This window comes from Lytechinus variegatus, chromosome 4, assembly GCF_018143015.1.
Source record: "Lytechinus variegatus isolate NC3 chromosome 4, Lvar_3.0, whole genome shotgun sequence".
Classification (NCBI taxonomy): Eukaryota; Metazoa; Echinodermata; class Echinoidea; order Temnopleuroida; family Toxopneustidae; genus Lytechinus; species Lytechinus variegatus.
In genome coordinates, this window is record NC_054743.1 from 6,763,752 (window position 1) to 6,786,411 (window position 22,660).

At 35.6% G+C, this 22,660-nt stretch overlaps 1 protein-coding gene across 1 annotated transcript; it reads right to left on the reverse strand.

The window, feature by feature from the left end:
• Position 1: 1 nt before the first annotated feature.
• On the reverse strand, positions 2-20,663 carry LOC121412446 (N-acetylated-alpha-linked acidic dipeptidase 2-like; the record flags this gene model as incomplete). The annotated part of the gene is made up of 18 exons (XM_041605257.1): positions 20,281-20,663; positions 15,367-15,532; positions 14,079-14,216; positions 12,354-12,482; positions 10,534-10,726; positions 10,132-10,222; positions 9,492-9,587; positions 8,884-8,969; positions 8,367-8,486; positions 7,863-7,945; positions 7,097-7,160; positions 6,470-6,537; positions 5,607-5,692; positions 4,933-5,011; positions 4,122-4,380; positions 2,183-2,264; positions 556-642; positions 2-197 (listed from the first exon to the last, which is right to left on the reverse strand). Coding segments are annotated over exons 1-18 (2,406 nt in total), but the record flags the coding sequence as incomplete, so codon positions are not given.
• Between the last annotated feature and the right edge of the window lie 1,997 nt (positions 20,664-22,660).

Below are 22,660 nucleotides of genomic sequence, written 5' to 3' on the forward strand. Positions count from 1 at the left end.
ACCATGACGTCACATCTTTCAAAACAGCGGTCGCTGCCTCAATCGCATGCGTCAAAATGGCGACTTGTTTGGCTACTACTTTCCAACGTGTCTCTTGGTTGGGGTCTTGTAAGATCTTATGTAACGCATCAGCGATGCCTGGGAATGGCCCAACTCTGGCGTCGTATTCCGTGAATCTTGGTGAAAACAACACGTGTCTGGTGTATAAAGGTAATAAATTAATGAAAAGCAATGAAATGTACATCTTGGATCACTGAACTATACACTAGGTTGAGTATTTATATTTATATCAACTGAATTAAAGTAATAAGAAAAAAAAACAAATAAAAATAACCACCAAAATACAGAATATCATCATTCTTATCATTGTTGTTTTGCAGATTGTTTTGCTTTTGTGGGTTTAGTCTTTAAAAAGTGAATAAAGATGGTACAGATAATGTTAGTTTAGTAGAGATTACAATTTGTTGGTCAAGCACTGTCAAAATGATAAATGAAGACGTCTAGAGTAGAAAAGATAGTATTCAAGAGTTAGAGAAGTACCGGAAGTATACATACCTATCAAGTCTATTGTCAGGTAGCTCGCTGATAAATGCCTTCTCTAACTGCATCATCTGATCATTAATCTGTCTTACTGCTGACGGGCTGACAGGTTTCAAAACGGACAATCGAAATTTTCATTAAAGTTATTGTTTAACTTTGTGAGAAGCCGATTTAAAAAATTATCAAACCAAGATGAAACATGTGTACCAGTGTATGTATTAGAACTAATAAACCATGAAAACAACCATTATTGAGAATGAAAAGCTAAAACTACAAGAAAAACCCAAATTTTGTAAATAGGCGTCTTATAGACGCATTAATAGTACACATAAGTATATGGGATGAAATTAAGATGGTGTTTCCGGTCACTTTATATTTCAATTTTTGAAGCACTAAAACCCCGATTTTGTAAATAGGCGTCTTATAGACGCATTAATAGTACACATAAGTATATGGGATGAAATTAAGATGGTGTTTCCGGTCACTTTATATTTCAATTTTTGAAGCACTAAATAATTATTTTCGAACGGAATTTTTTCTGAATTTCATTTTTGTTACATGTCCTAGACACAGAAGACAAGTGTGACCTTCTAGCTCAGATTTTTTAAAAGTCAAACCAATGTTAACCTTAAGATAAATCAATACCCTCAGTTAAGTAGAATAAATTGCATAACCTCATCGATCAATCTGACAGCTCTTAATGTTAACTTGCGTTTTATAAATGTTTAGGATAAAGACATAAGTGTCTGGACAAATTGACAAAGCAAAAAAGGTCATCACTTGCGTATGCACCACATATTTGTTATGGCTCTCACGAGATCTTATAATAAAAGGCGTTTCAAAAGTTCTTGTTACTTCATCACCTGTCTTTGTTTGTTTAGAGGTGTTTTTCAAGATTGATTAAAAAGTCTCCTTGTAAACTGTTAAACAGGAAACAAGATATTTTGTTTCAAGTATTGTTACAAGGATGGTGAGGGAGGAATCACAATATGAACTTGTTTGCAACCCCAAAGTCGTCTTGTGGTCAAACAAAGTTTTCCAAAAGAAGAGTCACTAATTGAGAGTTGACAGCTTACTATTCCGTTTAAAGAAAATGGGTCTCTCTTAAAATTTGCATCACGTTTTGTAGTCTACATAAACCGTATGAACGGCATAAAAAATTGAAGTATCCCGGGGAGTATTTCTTCAACATTTTCATCAGACAAGTTGTCAGTTCTGACATCTTTCTCTGATATTGATTGGCTGATAGGTACTGTTACTATGGTAACTGTCGGATAAAATGGGACTTGTCGGATAAAACGTCCGACAAGTCCTTTCATGAAATGCTCCCCCGGTTTCCAAAATCAAATGAAAGACTCATTTACGTGTCATTGTTGTCAATGAAGGATAAAAACACGCAATTGACTTCAAACTGTCGGTTTCTGCACTCTAAAAAGAAAGTTTACCCAACATTGGGTAAAATGGGAACATGCATAATTGTTGGGTAAAAAACCCAAATATTTTGTGAATTGTATGCAAAAACATGCAATTTGCTCAATATTGGGGCAAAAATTACCCAACAACATGTGCGTTCCTACCCAATTGGGTAAATTTCTACTCTTTGTTTTTAGAGTGTGAAGACAGTAAATTTACATTTTCATACCTGCTTTTATTAACGTTGCTAACTCTTTCCTGGAATTCTGTACAATTCCCCATGAAATCGTACACGGCTTCCTTTAAACGTTCTGAAATTACAAATGTTGTTTGTTGAAAATAAATGAATATGAAATTCTTTTTTGACTTTGCGCCTTATTTCAAATCGATCGATGCTCTCAGGAAACGTTTTTAATAATTGCGTACCCTACAAACTATTGGTTAAGATATTTGCCATTTCGTTTTACAAGCAATTTAGTTTTTGATCAACATTACATGTCTTTTTACATGTTGACCAATCTAATTTCTTGAGAGTTTAAGATGAGAGTACTCAGTATTCACCAATGATCATTTTCAAATTTTAACAATTCAGTCTTATACAAAGTGAAAGGTCGTCATTAAGATTCATTTAATGTAGAGGGCGCATTTCCTATTTTAATACTGGAGAATCACAAATCTCATTTCAGTTTTATTTGCATCTGGAAATTTGCCAACTCGAACACGCCCCCTAAATCATTTCTTCGAATGATAAGCTTGAAAAACAAATATCATATCTCCGACATGTCAGCGTCATAAGTATTACCGAACTAACGAACTTTGAAATAATAAGTTTATTATTTCAAAGTCGCTAGTGGTTTGGCACGTACGCCCCTAATATTTAGGACGCTGACATGTCGGCGATATGATATTTGTTTTTCGAAATTATCATTCGAGTTGGCAAATTTCCAGATCCGAATAAAACTGAAATGAGATTTGTGATTATCCAGTAATAAAATAGGAAATGCGCCCTCTACATTAAATGAATCTCAATGACGACCTTTCACTTCGTATAAGACTGAATTGTTAAAATTTGAAAATTATCCTTGGTGAATACTAAGTACTCATGTCTTAAACTCTCAAGAAATCAGATTGCTCAACATGTAAAAAGACATGTACTGTTGGTTAAAACTAAATTGCTTCTAAAACGAAATGGCAAATCTTTTAACCAATATTTTGTAGGTACGCAATTAAAAAAAGCATTCCTGTGAGTACAAATTGATTTGAAATAAAGGCGCTATAAAGTCAAATACATTTCATGATAATGTCACATTTTTTCTCAATCTCTTTGAACGCTCCGATCATGTTTAATGGACAGGCGCCACTTTCGTCAATAAGCAGGCAACCTTATGATCGCACTACGTGCGATATGTCAATATTCAATAATTATGATAACGATTAATCTGTTACCTGTACCATTGTATGGCAACTTTTCTAATGAAATCATATATGATTGGAATCCTAAATTCAGAGTTGCAATGAAAGTTATGTATGCCTTTTTTAAGTTAACAAATTAATGTTTATAAAAGTATGATATAGCCAGGGAGAAGTATAAAATAAAATGAGGGGACAAGAAATGAGATATAGGGGATTATATAGATAGAGATGATTGTAAACGAGCAAAACATGACCAGCATCTTAAATTCAAATCTAATTTTGTGAAATATTTAGCATTATTAATACGAATATAATAATTTCACATTTTACCATATCCCTTTTCATTCAAATTTTCCTACTTTTATCTCAAGGTTATGGTCATGGAACTTTCAAGGAATGCTCCACGACCCCCCCCCCCCCCATAAACAAAAGAAACATACGATTGTACAACAGTGATGATGAATGTAATCATGGTTATTAAAATGACCCCAGATTTAAGAAAAGAAAAAAAAAGAAATAGATCACGGGTGGCGCGCAGCAAAGTTCCCCTATGTTCTCTTATTCATCGAAAATAAGGAAAACAGGAGGAAAATAAAACAGGAAGTAAAGGGAGGAATGCAGAGAGTAGAAAAGAGAGATTAAGGTTGTATAGTTATTTTACCGACACGAGAAACGTCACCATTTGCCCCTCCCCCTATAAAAAATCATTGGCGTTGCCCCTAATAAAGACTGATATGAGATGGACTAATATCTACCCAGTGATATCCCATGCTCCAAAAGATCTACCGATGCTTCACTAAAATTTAAATCGATCCACATAGAGAGCAGTTCTACTGAGTAACGATGAACGTCGAATGGTAACACTAATGAATCGGCTAGTATTCGGGTCATCTCGGCAAATACTCGGGTTGTGGCTAGATGATGCGAATAGTCTGGATCGATGTATTCCTCGACTAATCGGATGGTTTCGTATGACGTATGGTATAACGAGTAGAAGCTTCCATTAATTGTTCCCTGTGATAATTAGGAAATGGATAAACGACATCAATAGTGAAATTTAATGACCCATAGGAAGATAAACATGACATAGACTTTAACATTACATATTCTACAGAAAAATCCGGATTAAAATGAGATACCGTTTTAATTGAAATTTTGCTCGAGGTCCTGTTCCGACTCAAAAAATTCAGTTGATTTTGCGTTTGTATACAAAAATATGAAACTAGAATGTTTGGCCTTAACTGTTCAGGTATGTTCGTCATTATGCAAATAAAAATAAATAAATAAACAATGTCTAACCGTTCAAATTAAAGCAAACTTACTAAATTTATTAAAAAATGTATGCACTCTGGGGCCCGTTGCAGAAAGAGTTGAAAGCAATCGGAACTCTAAAAATCATGCGCAACTTGAATTCAACAGCGCTCATTTGGGACTTGCGATTTATTTTTTTTACTTCGTTTAAACACAATTCTTTCTGCAACGGACCCCTGGACAGGTTGAAAGACGTGTTTAACTAAAAGACGAATGTATGAAATAAAAAAAAACAACCTACATGTACATACGTACATAAAAGATCATGATGAATGGTACTCCTAATCTCATGATAAAACCACGATGATCACTCGCTCCTGCTGATCTCCTTACACTGAAAGAAAGAATGAAAATCAAACACTGAAAATTTTTTAGATAAAGTCCTTGGACATCAAATATGCTTTAGACATTCCTTCCATGTTTATCTCCTGTAGTAAACCCTCCCCCACTCCCTCTCTTACCCTCACACACACACACCTTTTCACCCACCCACACCCCTAAACAAACACACCCTCATAGCGACTCTCATATGCGTGCACACACCCACATACACACACACAATACACCCTCATCCGCACCCTCATAATATATATATATTTTTTTTATATATATATATTTTTAAACAAGTGCACACCTAGTTATTAATAATGCATATAGCATTTCCATTTATTTGAAAGCAGGATAAAAGAGCATTGTAGATTAAATGCCTTGCTCACGGGCACAGGTGCAGCGGCCGGGGATCGAACTTCGGACTTTCCATGTATAGCCAGGCGCCCTAGACCACTCGGCCACGGCACCTCCATAATATCCGCAACACACACATATACGCACACACGCAAAACTCAACATACCCACATGTATAAGCACATGCTTCATCGTCTCACTCACACCCACATACAAAATTGCAAAATACACAGATGGTTTCTTACTGTGGTCTATGTGGTTCTATATCATCTGGTTTTCGTTCAACCATGGTATCATAGAGAGATCTCTCATTATTATCAGGATCTGGAATCTGTGAAATATTGTAATAAAATCATTGATAAAATTACACAATGATCTTGACCGGTCTTGAAGCGCGCATTCGGAATTCCGAAGCTTCGTTATTCCGAATGTTCGTTATTCCAAAGGTTCGTATTTCCGAAGGGTCGTTAGTCCGAAAACAAAGTGAGGTTCGTAATTCCAAAGGTTCGTTAGTCCGAAAACGTAATGATTAACGAACCTTATTTCGTTTTCGGACTAACGAACCTTCGGAACAACGAACCTTATTTCGTTTTCGGACTAACGAACCTTCGGAATAACGCCACAAATGTTCGGATTAACGAACCCTTTTATGTTTTCGGATTAACGAACATCGAACGAACGAACATTAGAAAGACATATATAAGCCTCTTTGAATAACATAGTATAGCTCATAAATATTTATTCATCTATTATCTAGCTAACCAAAAGGATATCTCACAGATGTATTCCTTTTCTTAGAAAAGGGGAATGCATCTGATACTATTAGTGATAATTAACGAAAAACCTTTGTAATATTCTAAATTTGTAATTATTTCTCGATAATGTTTAAAATAGGCCTACAAATGTAGTTTTCCCCTCATGTTTACTTGGACATTCGGTGATTAGAAAGTTATGACCAAAAGTTAATGATTTAAAAATGGAATGAACATGGCCGTCTATGTTTTAAGATAAAAGGTGAATAATTATACATAAACAAAATTACCATTGATCAAACACAAGTTCTCAAACACCAGCTAAGAGATTTAAAGAATTGAAGAAACAACTTTACCTTTTTGGCGGCAGCATAAACCACCGGTCTTAAATGAGGTGAAGCCGATGTCCACAATACATAATTACCTGAAACATTTGGACAAAAAATGATAGTTAATATAGAATTTTCGTAAGTAAATGTAACATAATGTTCTGCTGGTATGAATGTTTTAAAGAAATTTCAAACGTAATATACCAGTGGTTTATGAAGTTAAGTAATTGATTTTTATCTATATATATATATATATATATATATACATATATTAAAAATAATGAATCTGTACAAATGAGAATCACTTTATAAAAACGACAGCTAAATGAGCGATGGTGCTATTTGACAGTTCTTAATCTCATCGAGAGAATCACTTCATCAATATGCACATCCTGAGTTTGCAAGTTTTGTTAGCTTTTTAATTTCATTAAAATTTGCCAACAGGAGTGGATTGGCTTTACATGAGTTTATTCTCTGCTTCAATTGACAGCTCATATTTAATTAATAATAGGCCTAAAATTAAATAAACAACCCATCTGCCCCCCAGAAAAAAAAATAGATAAAATAATAATAATAAATTGATTAATTAATAAATAGATAAATAAATAAAATAATAATAATAAATCTCTACTGAAAGTACATAAGACAACTAACCTGCAACGGCAATATCTAAATTTAGATAGGCTATCGTCCTATCAGCTAAGAGATGATTGAATTCCTGTCGAAATAAAGATAGAGATTTGAGAGATTCTGGCTAGCAATGAATATCTATCATAAATATTGCCATAATTAACTGTTCCCTAAATTTAAAGAATCTAATGAATCCAGACATTTAAAATAATAGGGTTAAAGCAATGCAAGAATTGCAAATGTTCAGTCTTCTAAATCAAAACTTATTTAACGGGATCATATATCATTTTCATTAAGCTTAGACAAGGTCTTTCATAGTTTTGTTGAAATACAAAAGGTTTTTATCTTCTTAAATAGTGCAAGTTGAACTTTTAAAAAATTCGTTGGTAATGAAGAGTAGCTGGGTGAGACTGAGACCCAGGTTGCATATCCTCAGGTTAAAATAACTAAAGCTGTTGGCACAAATTTCTAAAAGTGGCTGGCATACCTATCCTGTCGGGTACTCATTCGACTCACCTGGGTTGAGTGCAGCACAATGTGAATGAATATCCTGCTGCCAGTGAAATTCCACTACAGACTGGACCACAACGCTCCAGGATGAATGCCATTTTTTCTTGCATCTGTCCGAATTTTTCTTGTTATAAGTAGTTTCCAAACTTATTTGCCATTATTCAAATCATTTATGTATCTATCATGTTGGATAGATTCTCACTCTAGAATAATCGCAACAACATGAAATTATTTTCAAAGTTTAAATATACAAAATTTTTGTTAAGAAGGTTAGGGTTACCTCTGTCCATTCAATGGAGCCAATCAATCCGTATTCCTCAGCAGCAAACGAACAGAATATAATTGTCCTTCTGGGTCTCCATCCTATAGGAAAAGAGCAAATAAGTTTCAGAAATGAACAATAAAAATGTTTTTGAGCTAGATCGTAATTGGTCATAATTATGAAAAAGTTTTAAACTGCAGAGAACTCGCCCTTTATTACCTCACTTTAACTTGCAACCATTTTGGCAGGGGTTTAACCTTACGCTTGAGTTGATACAAGGAATTTATTCAAGCTCCAAGTCAAAATTTTTAACTTTATAGCAGACATAGAAATAGGGTAGTCTCACCCCCGGCAGTGACAGAAATATCTGAAGAAATCGCCACACATTATTATATACTGGCAGAGGAAGGTGATTTCAAGTAGTGGAACGAAGCATCGCTGGGAAATGATATCATACGTCACTATGAAATTACTATATATTTATTGAGCTATTGAATTAAAAGTCGATTTTATTTTATTCACCTTCTTGCTTTAATTTTCCAAACGCCCTCGATACTTCCATGAGGGTAGCCGTTCCACTGGTAGGATCAACAGCTCCAAGAGCCCATGCATCTCGATGATTACCAACGATGACGTAACGATCTATGTTTTTTGGAAAAAATATAATTTCAGGTACCATATTAGTAAATTTCTGGAGATTTCATCTAACTTTATGTACTTTATTTCAGACTTAACCTTTTTTCAATCAACGTGCAATTCTTGTTTTCATTTAAATACTCTTATGAAATCAATTGTTCATATTTTTTTAGGAGCCTTGCATATTTTTACTTAGATTTCAACCATATGAAAATGTCTAATTAATATGTTCGGTTTGAGCAGTAATATAGGAATAAATGATTGCTTGGTTAATATACTATTCCATTATGATTACTGATATGTATTAAAGCAAAGGAAACAAGGATTCTATGTGAATTATGCAGCATTTGCACGTAAATTGTTTAATGTTTGTTATCTATATCGTTTTCAAATGATAACTCACCTGGCTCAATGTCCCCTCTGATAAACCCTACAGTATTGTATGTGTAATGATGAGCAGATATGGAGTTTACAACCAATCTCACTTTCCTGTAAGACAAAATATGACTATGTTCATTACAACAGTGAAGATGAAGGATTCACGAGATTATTGACACGTAACAATACCATAGTTTATATATTTGTACATTGTTTGACAATTAGACCCTGTGGTGTAATCCAACGGCCCGGTACACGTCCTATCTATTAAAAAGAGTGTCGCTATGTCGTAAGAAATGATGAACCATCGAAAGTACGACCATGACTACACCAACAAATTGAAACAAAACTATCGAGAATTAGCAACAAATAAATAGGATATAGTATTTTACAAAATGGCAATCAGCCACTGAATGACAAATATCATGGTTATGTCGTTATTATAACAATTGCAAAATTTGGGGCCAGTTCAGTTTCGGAAGGAATAAAATTGTAAGAATGTGTCCTTGTTGTATTCAATATCGATAATTTGTATTTCTTATAGTATTTTATTCCATATGCCCGCATTATGATTGCGCTGTCGTAACCAAATACTTAAAATAGATACAAGATGAGAAGCTCTGGTGTGCTTACATTCCTCTGTACGGTTCTTTGAATCCAGGACCTACTTCAAAGATTGTCCTTGGGTCTTTGTTCCACCCTTCACCGGGCTGAGGACCTGTTAATGCACTGTCAATATAAGAAATGTAAATCAAGATTTTAAAGAATTCATTTTCTTTTATTATTTAAATCCGGAACCTGAAAATTGACAACCGGGATTAGGAATAAGCTTTTGCATAATTGCGAAGTGTGTGAGAGAGAACATTAAGGTGTGAATTATTTCATGATCCTCATTAAATACTTCATTTTACCACCGGAAGTCTATCACTTCTGAACTGAAGCCAGCAATATGATAAACCACGGTTCGGATAATAGAAATAAAATGTGTTTTATGTAGCTGAAGATTTGTTAAGTCAATGTAAAGAAGAAAAGTAAGTAGTATTCAACCCAAAAGATACATGAATGTTGATGATCATTCACAAATGTCCTTAATAGTTAATAATTCTGTATCTATGATATAAAAAACATTTTGTCCATATTTATCATGTTAACTTTCTTTCATTCAAATTTATCACCAGTTCTGAAACACTTACTCTGAAAATAGTCTCATGATTTCAAAAGTAAAAATGTATTATAAGCTATAACTATGATGTTTAAAACATACATTTCTTACCTTAAGAGCTTTTCTGCATCTTCGAATCCAATTGGATGTACTGGAATCTTTGGTATTGAAGTGTCATTTAACTCTAATCTGTATGCAAAATCTAGGGAAAGAATATTACCCTGGTATATGACATTCCAAACTATGTTTCAATCATTTTTTAATAGATCACAAACATTTTCATTAACCTTCAAAATATACAACGTGAACTATGTGTAATTCAAAATAAAAATTCATTGAAAATGTATACGTAGGAACTGTTCCGACTAACGTAACATGCTTTATTGTACTCATATAATATTCCCTCATACTTTCGCTGACGTCATTCGAACTAGTTATGTTTTTGTTCCAAATAAAAACTTCTCATCAGATTAAACATCTTCTTGAAACAAAAGAAATGTCGCCATATTTTACCTTTAGCGGGGTATCCAGGAGTCAGAGGATCACCGATATCTTTAAGGATCGAGCCTCTCTGTGCCGCCGTCCTGGGTAGAAATGATCCTCTAGGATAGGGTATACCGTTATGAGGTAAGCCATAGGTAGGTAGATCTCTAGGATCAGAGAAGAGAATCAGACCAGCAGCTCCAAACTTCTCAGCATTTACAACCTGTATACACCGTGATGGTACATGATACAGCATCAAGAAAATTTCGTGTCTTGTACGTTAACGGTACTATCAAAATTTTTATTTTCGGTGGTTTGTTTAAACAAATCTATTGAAAAACATCTTGAGAAGCAAGTAAAACACAAGTGGTTATCTCATTCATCTTTACGAATTTCTATTAGGATCTAGAAAGAGCAACATTGAGTTGTTATAATCGTATTAAAATGCACTCTCTTCTGCAAATGTTTTGAGATCCTATTCGAACTTATGATGATATAACTATATAATATAGATATCATTATAATCAAAGAATTCAACGATGACTTTCCACTAGGACGTGCAAAAAACAATTATTGAAATATTAGCGCAATGACCTTTATATTACAAAGGTTAAAAGGAAACAACCGTAAATAAAAACAAGTGGAGCGCCTCTGACAGTCTCGCCTGCATTCAGTTATTCAATATAGCATCAGTGCTGACTTTGAAAAAGACTAATAATCATTCACAAAAAACACCATTCACAATATGATGATGAAATACTATGTTCATTGACCCTAAATGACATTTTGACCTTCATCGTGTGACCAAAGAATTGTGCAAAACGATCGGTGATACTTGATTACCCTTATGTCCATATCTTATGAACTAGATCCATGAACTTTCAAAGTTATGATGGCAATTAAACAAATACCCCCAACACGACTAAAGTTCATTGACCTTGGTCATGTGACATGAAACTCAAGCAGGATATTTACTGATGCTTGATTACTCCTATGTCCAAGTTTCATGAACTAGATCCATATACTTTCAGGTTATGATATTTGAAAAAAGCTTAATTCTGGTTAAGATTTCGTTTTGATTCCTCAACATAATCTAGGTTCATTGTCCCTAAATGACCTTTGACCTTGGTTATGTGACCTGAAACCATATATCTCTATGCCTGAAACTCACTAAGAATGTTCAGTGATACTTGATTACTCTTATGTCCAAGTTTCATGAACAAGATCCATAAACATTTGATGGAAATCAACAAATACCCCCAACATGGCCAAAGTTCATCGACCCTAAATGACCTTTGGCCTTAATCATGTGACATGAAACTCAGGCAGAGTATTTAATAATTACACTTATGTTTAAGTCTCATGAACTAGGCCTATATACTTTTCAAGTTATTACATTTCAAACACTTAACTTTCAGTTTTGATGTTGATTCCCACAACATAGTCGAAGTTCATTGATCCTAAATGACCTTTGACCTTGGTCATGAGACATCAAACTCTGGAAGGGTGTTCAGTAATACTTGATTACCATGATGTCCAAGTTTCATGAACTAGGCTCAAATACTTTGATGTTGACGACGCCTCCCTCGCCGCCGCCGTCGAAAAAGCGGCGCCTGCAGTCTCGCTCTGCTATGCAGGCGAAACAAAACAGAGGGGAAAAGGACTTATTACTAAATTGAAAACACGATTTTAATAATAACAATTTAATAAAAGAAAATTCAGGGGAAGTTTCCCAACGCCTTTTTATCCTGAGTTATCTGTATGTGGCTATTTTGACGATTTGTACTTTAATTCTCACCTATCACGTGTCCCTTTAAATACCTTATAATAAAGTTAATTTCAGATCTTACCTTGGTATTTCTCCCTGTCATGCCGTATTTTGCGATGAGTATCTTTCCCTTGAAGTTGATATTTGTGGTTAGATTCTGAAGATATTCGTAGTCCTCAAGCCTTCCATAATTGACATACACAAGGTCTCCCTGGATATGACACACACAACAGATGAAGAATGTGACGAGAGATACATTTAAGGAACACATATTCATGCCATGATTTCATAAATTCCCAAAGATATGTTATATCGATACAAAAAAAATTGTTTCAAAGATGAAAATACCTTTTTTCTTGGCTCAATCCTTTTTAATTATTTTAATTATTAAGTGAAATTCAACCTTTTGATCACAACACAAGGAAAAATTTGAAGAATTATCTCGAAATTTTACTTATTTTCAACCAATACAGATGAACTTTCATGATCGTATTTTAATTAGTTTATTTTTTTGTCATGCCGGTGCATCACTTTTAGTGCTTGAGATGTAAAATAATCTTCAGGCATAAAAAAGTGTCGAAGTACATTAGGCCTTATAAAGACGACATATTATTCTTGTATAATGATGATCATCCATGTCCCGCAAAATCTCCCCATTTTCAAAAGTGGAGATTTGATTTGAGTACTTGCTTTGTGTATATAGTTTTTTTTCATGATTTGTAATTTTGCATCTGTAATTATTTTTTAACTATCTATGTTCATTTATAAATTCAATATTGAAAGGTTACAAAAATGCATTAGCTTTAGGAAATAGGCCTAGAGTTGTTCTTAACAATTTATCAATCCATTTATTGACCAATCAAGTAAATAAGTATAAACTACAAAGTCTCTGGTATATTATTCATTAATTTGCTGACCAAAGGTATAAGCTAACTGTTGACATGAAATAGCTTTAGATTTCGTTCTAAATTGCAGGTTTAGTTTAAAAAACCGTGGGGTTTTTTGGGGGGTGCTCGTATTATCCGAAAGTTGAGCTCGTTTTTTTGGAACGGTTAAAGTGATTTTCTATCTCTAGATGCGTATGTGAGTGCGTGCTGTATGTAAGGACGGTTTGGGTGTGTTATAGATATTAACACAGAACTGCTTTGTATAACACACGTGCGGTAAAATAATTTCACACTAAACATGCCGAAGATTGGATAATTGAAATTCAATTTTAAGCTACTTTAAGGTGCCTGGAAAAGCGAGAAGTGATGATGGTCTTAACAGCCGCTGTTAAAAAAAAATCAGCTATATCATTTGGTTCGGTAACCCGTAAAATAGCTAAAGAAAACATGGGGATGAGAATTGGAACCGGGAGGGGGTATTCACCCTCGCAACTTTTTCAGTAACAATATACGAAAACGTGAAAATTAATTTCATGCAGTTCAACCTCCTCACATACACACACCCACATCCACGTGCGCGCACACGCACACCTAAAAACACCCTCCACACACACACACACACACACACACACACTTTCAGATTTAATCCGCGATCCCTGTAACCAACTAGATAGTTACACCAATTTTATTCGTAATGAATTATTCTTTTCAAGTTCTTCAAATTATCGTACCTTAAATCAACATTTCTTCAAAATATATACCGAGTCATCTGCTTTTACACACATGCGAGTTACATTTCTTTCCTTCTTCATTCAAGAGTCCTTGACTTTATTTTTTTCTTTTACAACTAACCATATACCGAAGAATTTTGCAGTAAAAGTTTAAATAGAGAATACCATGGACGAAGTTGATTGTCTTACCGTGACGTCACCGGTAGCTGAGTATGCGTTGAATGGAGGAGGGATACCCTCTTGTTCTAACTCTTCTTCATCGAATGAATCCTCTCGGAGAGATGAGGTAAACATTACACTACCATTGATAGGGTTGATTATCTGAACCTATCATACAAACACAGTAGTTAGGTTGATTAGCATCTATGAAACAATTTTAAAATGAAAAAAAAGGTAAATTCCTTAGGATTTTTGTCTTTTTATGTTTTTGTTTAGATACCTTAACCCGCGATGGCCCAAAAATTTACCATGCTTATTTGGATATATTCACACATTTGGGGCTTCCTTGAGCATGACGCTATATAAATCATATGTATTATTATTATTATGACGAGGGTATGTAATATGTGTGGGTATACAGTATTTAAGATATTAAACATAATCGTCGGGAAGCGAAATGAGCATGGCATCATGTTTTGAAATACATAAATATTGTCCCGTATAGATCTATTTAATATTAGACTTATTCTTTTATGTTTTGAAACTTTCGTGACATTAATATCTAAAAGTGGTTCAGCGGTTCAGATGATTATACACAATACCAGTTAATATGGCAGTTTGAAAATGGTGGAAATATGCTGGTGAAAATGCAACCATTTACTCATAGATGCATTGATGGCCCGATGAGTTATTAAGGGTGGTAATTATTACAAGAGGGTAGACAAATGTGTTCATCTTCTCCTATCACAACGATCGCTTTGACTGTATCACTCATCATTTATTACAACATGCTCATGTGAACCTCAAATGCTCAAGTTTTACCCCAAAACCCCTTAAAATTGGACATAGAAGACAAGCTCGTTTAGCACAGGAAAACGAGGAATGGAATCAAGGGGATAAAAAGAGAAGATACTGGAACTTGTCATTCGACTTGATAAGGACTATATCAAATTTCCTTGTTTTCTTATTATTATTTCAGAAATTTTCATTTCACTTCGTCCGAAATTATCGTTATCTCGCTGCACCTTTGAATTTTAGCATGTGGCACATCGTGGCAGTCATGCATGCCTACACAGCAAAAACTGTGGTGTTAACCGGTGTACATAGAGGACCAAACCAGTTATTTTACACTGGTGTTAAAATGTTGGTGTTAGTTTTACACCTATAGGTGTTATTACAACACCCATGGTTGTTACATTTACACTCTTTGGTGTGATGTTCAATCTCTATTTTAACACCTCAGGGTGTGGTGCTCTATAACACCAATTTGTGTCAGTTTTAACACCACAGTCTTTACAGTGTAGGTTTTTTCATATACCTTGTTGGCAAGTTCATCATCTGGTGACGGTGGATGCTGTAGGTAGACCTTGTATGGAACCATTCTAGCTGAGTCCAGGCCTTGGTCTAACCATGTCTTCATGATATCCTGGGCACCTTCTAGGTCAGCTGGTGTACCTGCTACGTGTGGTTTACTGGCGTAATGTCTAGATGAAGAAAAGTGGGATTTCAAACAGCTATATGATCACAATGCAGATTAATTTAATACAATTTAATGGGGGAATGTCACACAGTTGCATCGCCGTACGCTGAGAATTTTTCCGGGGGTGGTAGACACGTAAAAACTTTCGGAAAAAAAATTGAAAGCGAGGGAACGAGTCGACCAAGCTTCTCATTGGGGGCGCTTTTACATTTTCGAAAGAGAATTTAAAGGATTTCGTGTGCACTTTTGGTGAATTTGTGAAAATTTTCAGTAGAAATTTGTAGGTTTTCAAAATTTCGGCGGGGGGGGGGGCGGGCAACTGCCCCCACTGTGCCGTACTGTCTTGCACAGTTGAATGCTTGAAGATGCCAATATTTCCACTGATGGCTCAGCATTTCAAATATCTGAAATATTGCCAGGCCTCAAATATTCCACTAGACATGCTGGACTTGTAATACAAGATACTTTGGGAATAAGCATTCATAATGATAACCATGATAACATGATAATAATACGTTTGTAAGGGTTGAAAACAATAAAAAAATCTACACAGTTGATATACTGTATTTAGATTGTTTCGAAACACGGAGTAATCCTCGTTCAGATTTAACATTTATATGAAAGGGTGTGTTACATTAAAAAAGACCGACCTTAGTTTACAAATGAAGGACCCACGAAATGTTGATTAAAAATGATTCAATATGTTACACTCGGGTAGTATGCTCATTGTCATAACGGAGGTGCCATCCAGCATTTTTTTTAAATCATGAAAATAATTAGAATTTGAAAAATCAACCATGTTTTATTTCCTGAAAGAACTTTAACTTCTATCTATCAACACCTTGCAAAAACACCCATGATCGTAAATTTCAAGAGAACTGCAAATAAGTTCGTAAAAGAAATATCAGTGAGTTAGACTTGTTTACAATTTTGAAATGTCAAGTAGGTTTTCGAAAATCTTTCAGTTTATGATTTACATGTGATTAACTCCATTCCAATCAACTCTCTCATGTTTACAAATTGATTTAACAGGTTTGAAAAACACTATTTGTTGTTTTCATGTATCTAACTAGGTTTTTAGACTGAAGGAGCTGAACGTAAACTCATTCTGTTCCCACGCTTCTGCACACATTTTATTTAGTACAGGGAATAATTAGCTTCTCGTGCTTTATGTGTGTGGGCAGTGTTGATTCATGAGTCACGAAAACAAAGCGTTTGCACCCCCCCCCCCCCGATTATCCCATAAAATAAAGATAGTCGCTGTTGTTCAGCTTTTGTTTTCGAAATTGGAACAAATGAAAATTCTTTTATACTTTTTTATTACGAAATTAATCAAAGTTGAGGTATTTGATATTGTATACTGAGTGTGGGGCGTTGTAGCCCAGTGGATAATTATGCGCACTTTGAAACAGAGGGTCGTGGGTTCGAATCCCAGCCATGGTGTAATGTCCTTCGGCAAGAAATCTATCCACATTGTGCTTCACTCGACCCAGGTGAGGTGAATGGGTACCCGGTAGGATTTGTTCCTTGAACGCTTTAGCGCCTATTAATATGGCGGCTCAGCTACAACCGGGGTAATAATATGATATCAAGTATAAAAGCACAGTTGAGTAAATGCGCTATATAAATGGACATAATAACAATAATAATAATAATAATGATTATTAATATTAATATCATTATTACCGGTATAGGCCTATTTATTCGATTCAAAACAAACGAGTGTGTGGCATCATCAGGGCATAATTGTATGCATACCGTACAATGAAGGGCAGAGAACAGTGACTTTACTTGAGGATTTATATACACTAAAGGCTCAAAATGCCATAACTTTCTATTTGGCCTTAACTTTCTATTTTGATTTATGATCAATAGCATGCTTTCTTGACTTTATATGTACCATCCAGGTTTACCTCATGCAGGTAAATCACACGTATTTTTTAACTAATTTACTTTAGTAGTAGTTCTATAATGTTTTCATATCTAAGCATGATTAGAGCGTTAAACACGTTGGTGGAAAGACATTTTAATACACATCTGTGATAACGTCGCGTAAATCTGTGAGGTTTGGGCACATTGCATGTGCTGTATAGGTACAGGTTGTGTGAGTGTGTGAGGGTTTAGGGTGTATGCGGTTGGGTGTGCGCGTGTGTGTGGCTGTGTGTGGGTGTGTGGGACTGTAGGTGGATGTGGGTGTGCATGTTTGTATCAGAGTGCGTATTTTGCATTGGGAGTGTGCTGGTGTGTGTGTGTGTGTAACAGTGTGTCGGTTGTATTGTGAGTGCGTTTGTATCGTAAGTGCGATTAGGTAATGAAATGCGTTTAAATGCGTTACTGATCTGTAAAAAGCATGCAATAACAATTCAACATTCATCTGCAATTGCATTTTCGAAGATGAAAGGAGGCATGTATCAGTTCAGTCAACCCCAAATACTTGTAGACCATACACCCCTGCTGTAATTGTCAAATATTTACATATTTTATAAGGTATGAAATACCATATCTCAGCTTTCTGTTATAGCTAACGATAACTCTATAATATTCCTCTTTAAACAAAATGCAGCTAGCTTACAAAACGCGTGTTTAAGCCCTAAAAGCTAATGCATCGCACAATAAACAAAAGATAAAAGATATATTTACCGAAAGGCTTGTTGCATATATTGTCCGGGAGAAATTTGATTTTTATTGCATTAGACCCGAACTGAGTATGCTGCTGAAAATGAAATTCAGTTCAATTACTGAGAAATAGATTCACCAACATACGATTTTCTCGTGGAAAGTGCAGACGAACGCACAAATTTTCATAAAAGGAAATGCCCCTGCACATGTTTTTTTAACCCCTGGGAATTTTATCACCGTAAAGACCCCGGCATAGATTCATGCAATATAACAGAGCAATGTTATGACACGAAAGATAAGAGAATAAAGATCGATCTTTTTAGTCATGGTACAATAATTATTGTAATGATGATTGTGGTGTTGATGATGATGATGATGAAGATGATAATGATAATGGTGATGATGATGATGATGATAATGATAGTGATGATGATGATGATGATGACGACGATGATAATGATGATTATGATGATGATGATGATGATGATGATGATGATGATGATGATGATGATGATGATAATGATGATGATAATGATGATGATGATGATGATAATGATAATGATGATTATCATGATAATGATGATGATGATGATGATGATGATAATGATGATGATAATGATGATGATAATGATGATGATGATGATGATAATGATGATGATGATAATGATGATGATGATGATGATGATGATGATGATGATGATGATGATGATGATAAAATGATAAAAGTCATCACAATAACAGTAAATTTAAATAATCAGCAGCAATTTTTGCGAGTATTATCGACAATATGGGCGCGTCGTGCTCTAGTTGGTCTGACTCTCGCCTTTCAAACAGAAGGTCGTGGGATCGAATCCTAACCATTACGTGCTTTCCTTCAGCAAGAAATTTATCCGCACTTTGCTGCACTCGACCCAGGTGAGGTGAATGGGTACCCGGCAGGATTAATTCTTTGCATGCACTGGGCGCCGGTGATGGTAGCCCGAGCTAAAGTCGGGGTAATAATAGCAGCGCTTTGTATCCTAGGCAAAGGTGCTTTATAAATACAGCTATTATTATTATTATCATTATTATATCACAATCGTTCACATGTGCCACTGCATATTTTTTAATGAAAACTTATCCCGGACTTTTGAGAGTTCCAAATGGTATAATTGGTATACGTGTGAATTATTACATAACGTGTGTTTTAATCAGGCGAATGAAAAGAACAAGGACGTACTCGAGGGGCTTCTATACATCCAGTATGAGAGATGAGATCCCTCAGGGGCTCAACCACTAATGGCGAGAAGGGCCAAACTTCGAGGCCACAACATGATGTCTGCGTGTGACAAAATATGTCTCGAGCGAGCGAATATACATTCCACGTTTGTAAATCATTTTTTTGCATAATTTCCAGAATATAACATCGTATCTTATCCTTTCCTTTTGTTTCTTTTTCTACTCCTTTTTTTTCTTGGTTCCCCTTCCGTACGCCAATGTCAACAGCAATACCCCATTTTGATTATGAGCTGGTTTAATGTCATGAAAAACGGATTCTCATTTTTATGATATTTTCAGCATTGCGTTTCTTTTATATATCTGGTCTATCTAATACAGCTTTTCTTGGGGTTGACTTTCATTCTTATAAGAAAAATTGTCAAATTTGAGTAAATTATATCGAAGAGGAGACACATACTCCATTCGTCCAATATCCATCCTGAGATACAGGGGCTTAATTCAACATGTTCAAGGACGAAATATCATTAGGTTTAATTGTGTAACAATAGGCATCCGGGATGAGACACCTGCGTCATTAATCATCTCATGAAAAGTGACCATTCTATAAATATGTTCGTACTATAATACTGACGTCTGACAAATGGCGTTTCCGATTCTGTAACAAAATTGTAGTATGTTTTTAAGTTCTGCATATTCCAAGTGATTAAACTCTCTGGAAAAACTTGACATCGACAATCTTCGATTTGTTGGGAGTTTCAAATTAGAGGCTTGTTCATTCCAAACATCTTTCGATATTCTACAAACAGTGGTATAAGAAAACCCAAAGCCAGGTCAAATTCAAAAGAAAAAAATATCCTACTAAATAGAACAAAATTAGATTTAGATTAGATTTAATTCAATAAGATCTTAACTCACCTGAGATTATCCCGTATTCTCTCCGCACTCATCTCCTTCATCAATCGGTCTGCGATCGTCTCGTCCGCTTCACGCGCCTCGAAATTCGAATAAGAAAACTTCACCCTTTCACTACCTCTACCACCACCACCACCACCATCTCCTATTACCCCTCCTCCTCCTCCCACCCCATGGCTTGGTGCCGAGAAATGACCGACGAGTACCCCGATGCCAATGCCCACGCAGAGAATAGCGATACCGACAGCGAGGGTCACTGAACGTTTATACCTGTCTTGCATGGTGGCGACAACGAAGGCCTCGTCCGCGTTGGGTGCGACCAGGCTCATGAATGCTAAACGCTGCTGCTCCCGTGCTCGCGATGCTGGATGAATCGTCGACTCCATGGCGATAATGAGCGATAAAGAGGCGATGATTGAACAAGGGCGAGAAAGGTAATATCGAATGGGAAATCACTCTGGTGATGCAGGCCTATTACGAGAAAATGTTGCAAGCCAGATTTGCCTCTGGCAATCACTTCAAGCAGTTAGAGATCTTCTTCTCACTTGTTTTCTGCTAGTTTCAAGCGTGGAAGATTATTGGTCGGAATCCAATTAGATATTTTATAGCGCTACCACCTTATATCAAAGACCCCATGAACCACCCAAATTGAACACTGATTCGGATGTAAAAGTCAGATGTTGAAAAGGTGTTCAGAGATAAAATATATTCAGGTAAACAGTTTGGCCTGTTAGAATTTCGAGGATGCCCTGAAAAACGGTGTGCACCCTGATTTAATCCATACAAAACAAGTAGGGCAGGTTGAGTTGGACAAACACGACGAGAAATAAAGATAGTCAAAGAGAATGCAACTTTCTTGATCAATCAAGATATAATCCCTTCTCATGGCAGTCAATCAATTAACGAAGAAAAAAATGCATATTAAAGTGGTCATCAGTTCTATTGACAACGCAAATCCTAAGTTGAATAAGCTTTGGATAAAAATAAACTGTACTTAATTAAAACCCAAATAACCAACAAAAAAAACTCTAATATATTCTAGAGTGATCTCCTGTAATCCCCTCGTTTGGAAGCAGACTTCAAAACCTCTCGCCTGATATTCACGAAGATATTCTTGACGCGAAGCAGCAAGCTCTTCATTTTCAAAGTGAATTTCTTAAGAAGGATCTTAAATAACTTGGAATTATTTCGAAGACTCGTTAATTATAAGGTTGATGAAGCTTGTGAAATTAATTTGTGGCAGAGTGCTACGATTTTCGTCAAATATATTAAGAATAAATTCTTGCAGAGTTTTTGCAGGTATTAATCGAAGAAGTTTCAGATCTGCTTTTAATAAACTTTATCAACTTTGTCTTGTTCCATGAAGCCGTCCATAACCGTCACATCCAGATACCTAATGAAATCCGAATAACCGAAAGGAGAGAAAACATATTCTTGAAGCCGAAATAAGATGAAAATGGCGGGAAAATATTGCGCTGAGAGTGAAAGCAGTGATGCGAAATGGAATGATGAGAATACGACCCAACAGGATGAAGAGAAAAGAGAGCAATGAAAGTGACGCACTCGTGAAGATGAGTTTTTATCGACATCAATTTTCTAGAACTCTTTCTACGTCTCTCATCATAGCATCTCCACCATGAAGTTTCTTTGCTGTTCTCCCCATCACTATCGTACTCTCACTACGACAAGATGACTTTGAAAAAAAAATCTTCAGCTCTCCCCATCTCCCCCCCCCCCCCCCCCTCTCTCCCTCTCTTCCTGTCTTTCAGTCTCTCTCTCTTTCACCCTCTTTAATTCCCCCTCTTGCTTTTTTTCTTGTATGCTCTCCTCTCGCCTGTTTCCCTCACTAAATACTTCAAATGTAAAATGCTCAAGGATGACAATTATTTACGAGAGAGAGGGAGAGAGAAGAAGAAGAAGAAGAAAGCAACCGCGCAAATTTCTTAAGTGGTTTTTACATTTTCTTGTGCACACTGGTTCAAATTTCTTGAGAATTCCCAACAAAAACTCAAAATCTATGCCTAACTTAGTTTAAATGCTTTTCATTTTCGTAAATGATTTATTTTTATGAATATGCTCATTAATGTACAGAATGTGTTTTTGTTGAGACTCCCACACACGTGATTGCGATCATTGATTGTTCTTCATTAACAAATCTACGAATATTGACATTTTAATTCCATTGCAGGGGCCGCGGAAAGGTTATGAAAGGGGAGGGGTGCTAAGCCGAAAAATGGGGGGCTGACCATGCAAAAATCACGATGAGATGGTCACCTTTACGTTTTTGTACTCGGTTTTGGAAAACAAAGTGGGGGTTGAAGCCCCCACCTAGTTTCACGGCCCCTGCACTGTAACAAAATACATAAAAACAGTTGGAATGTCA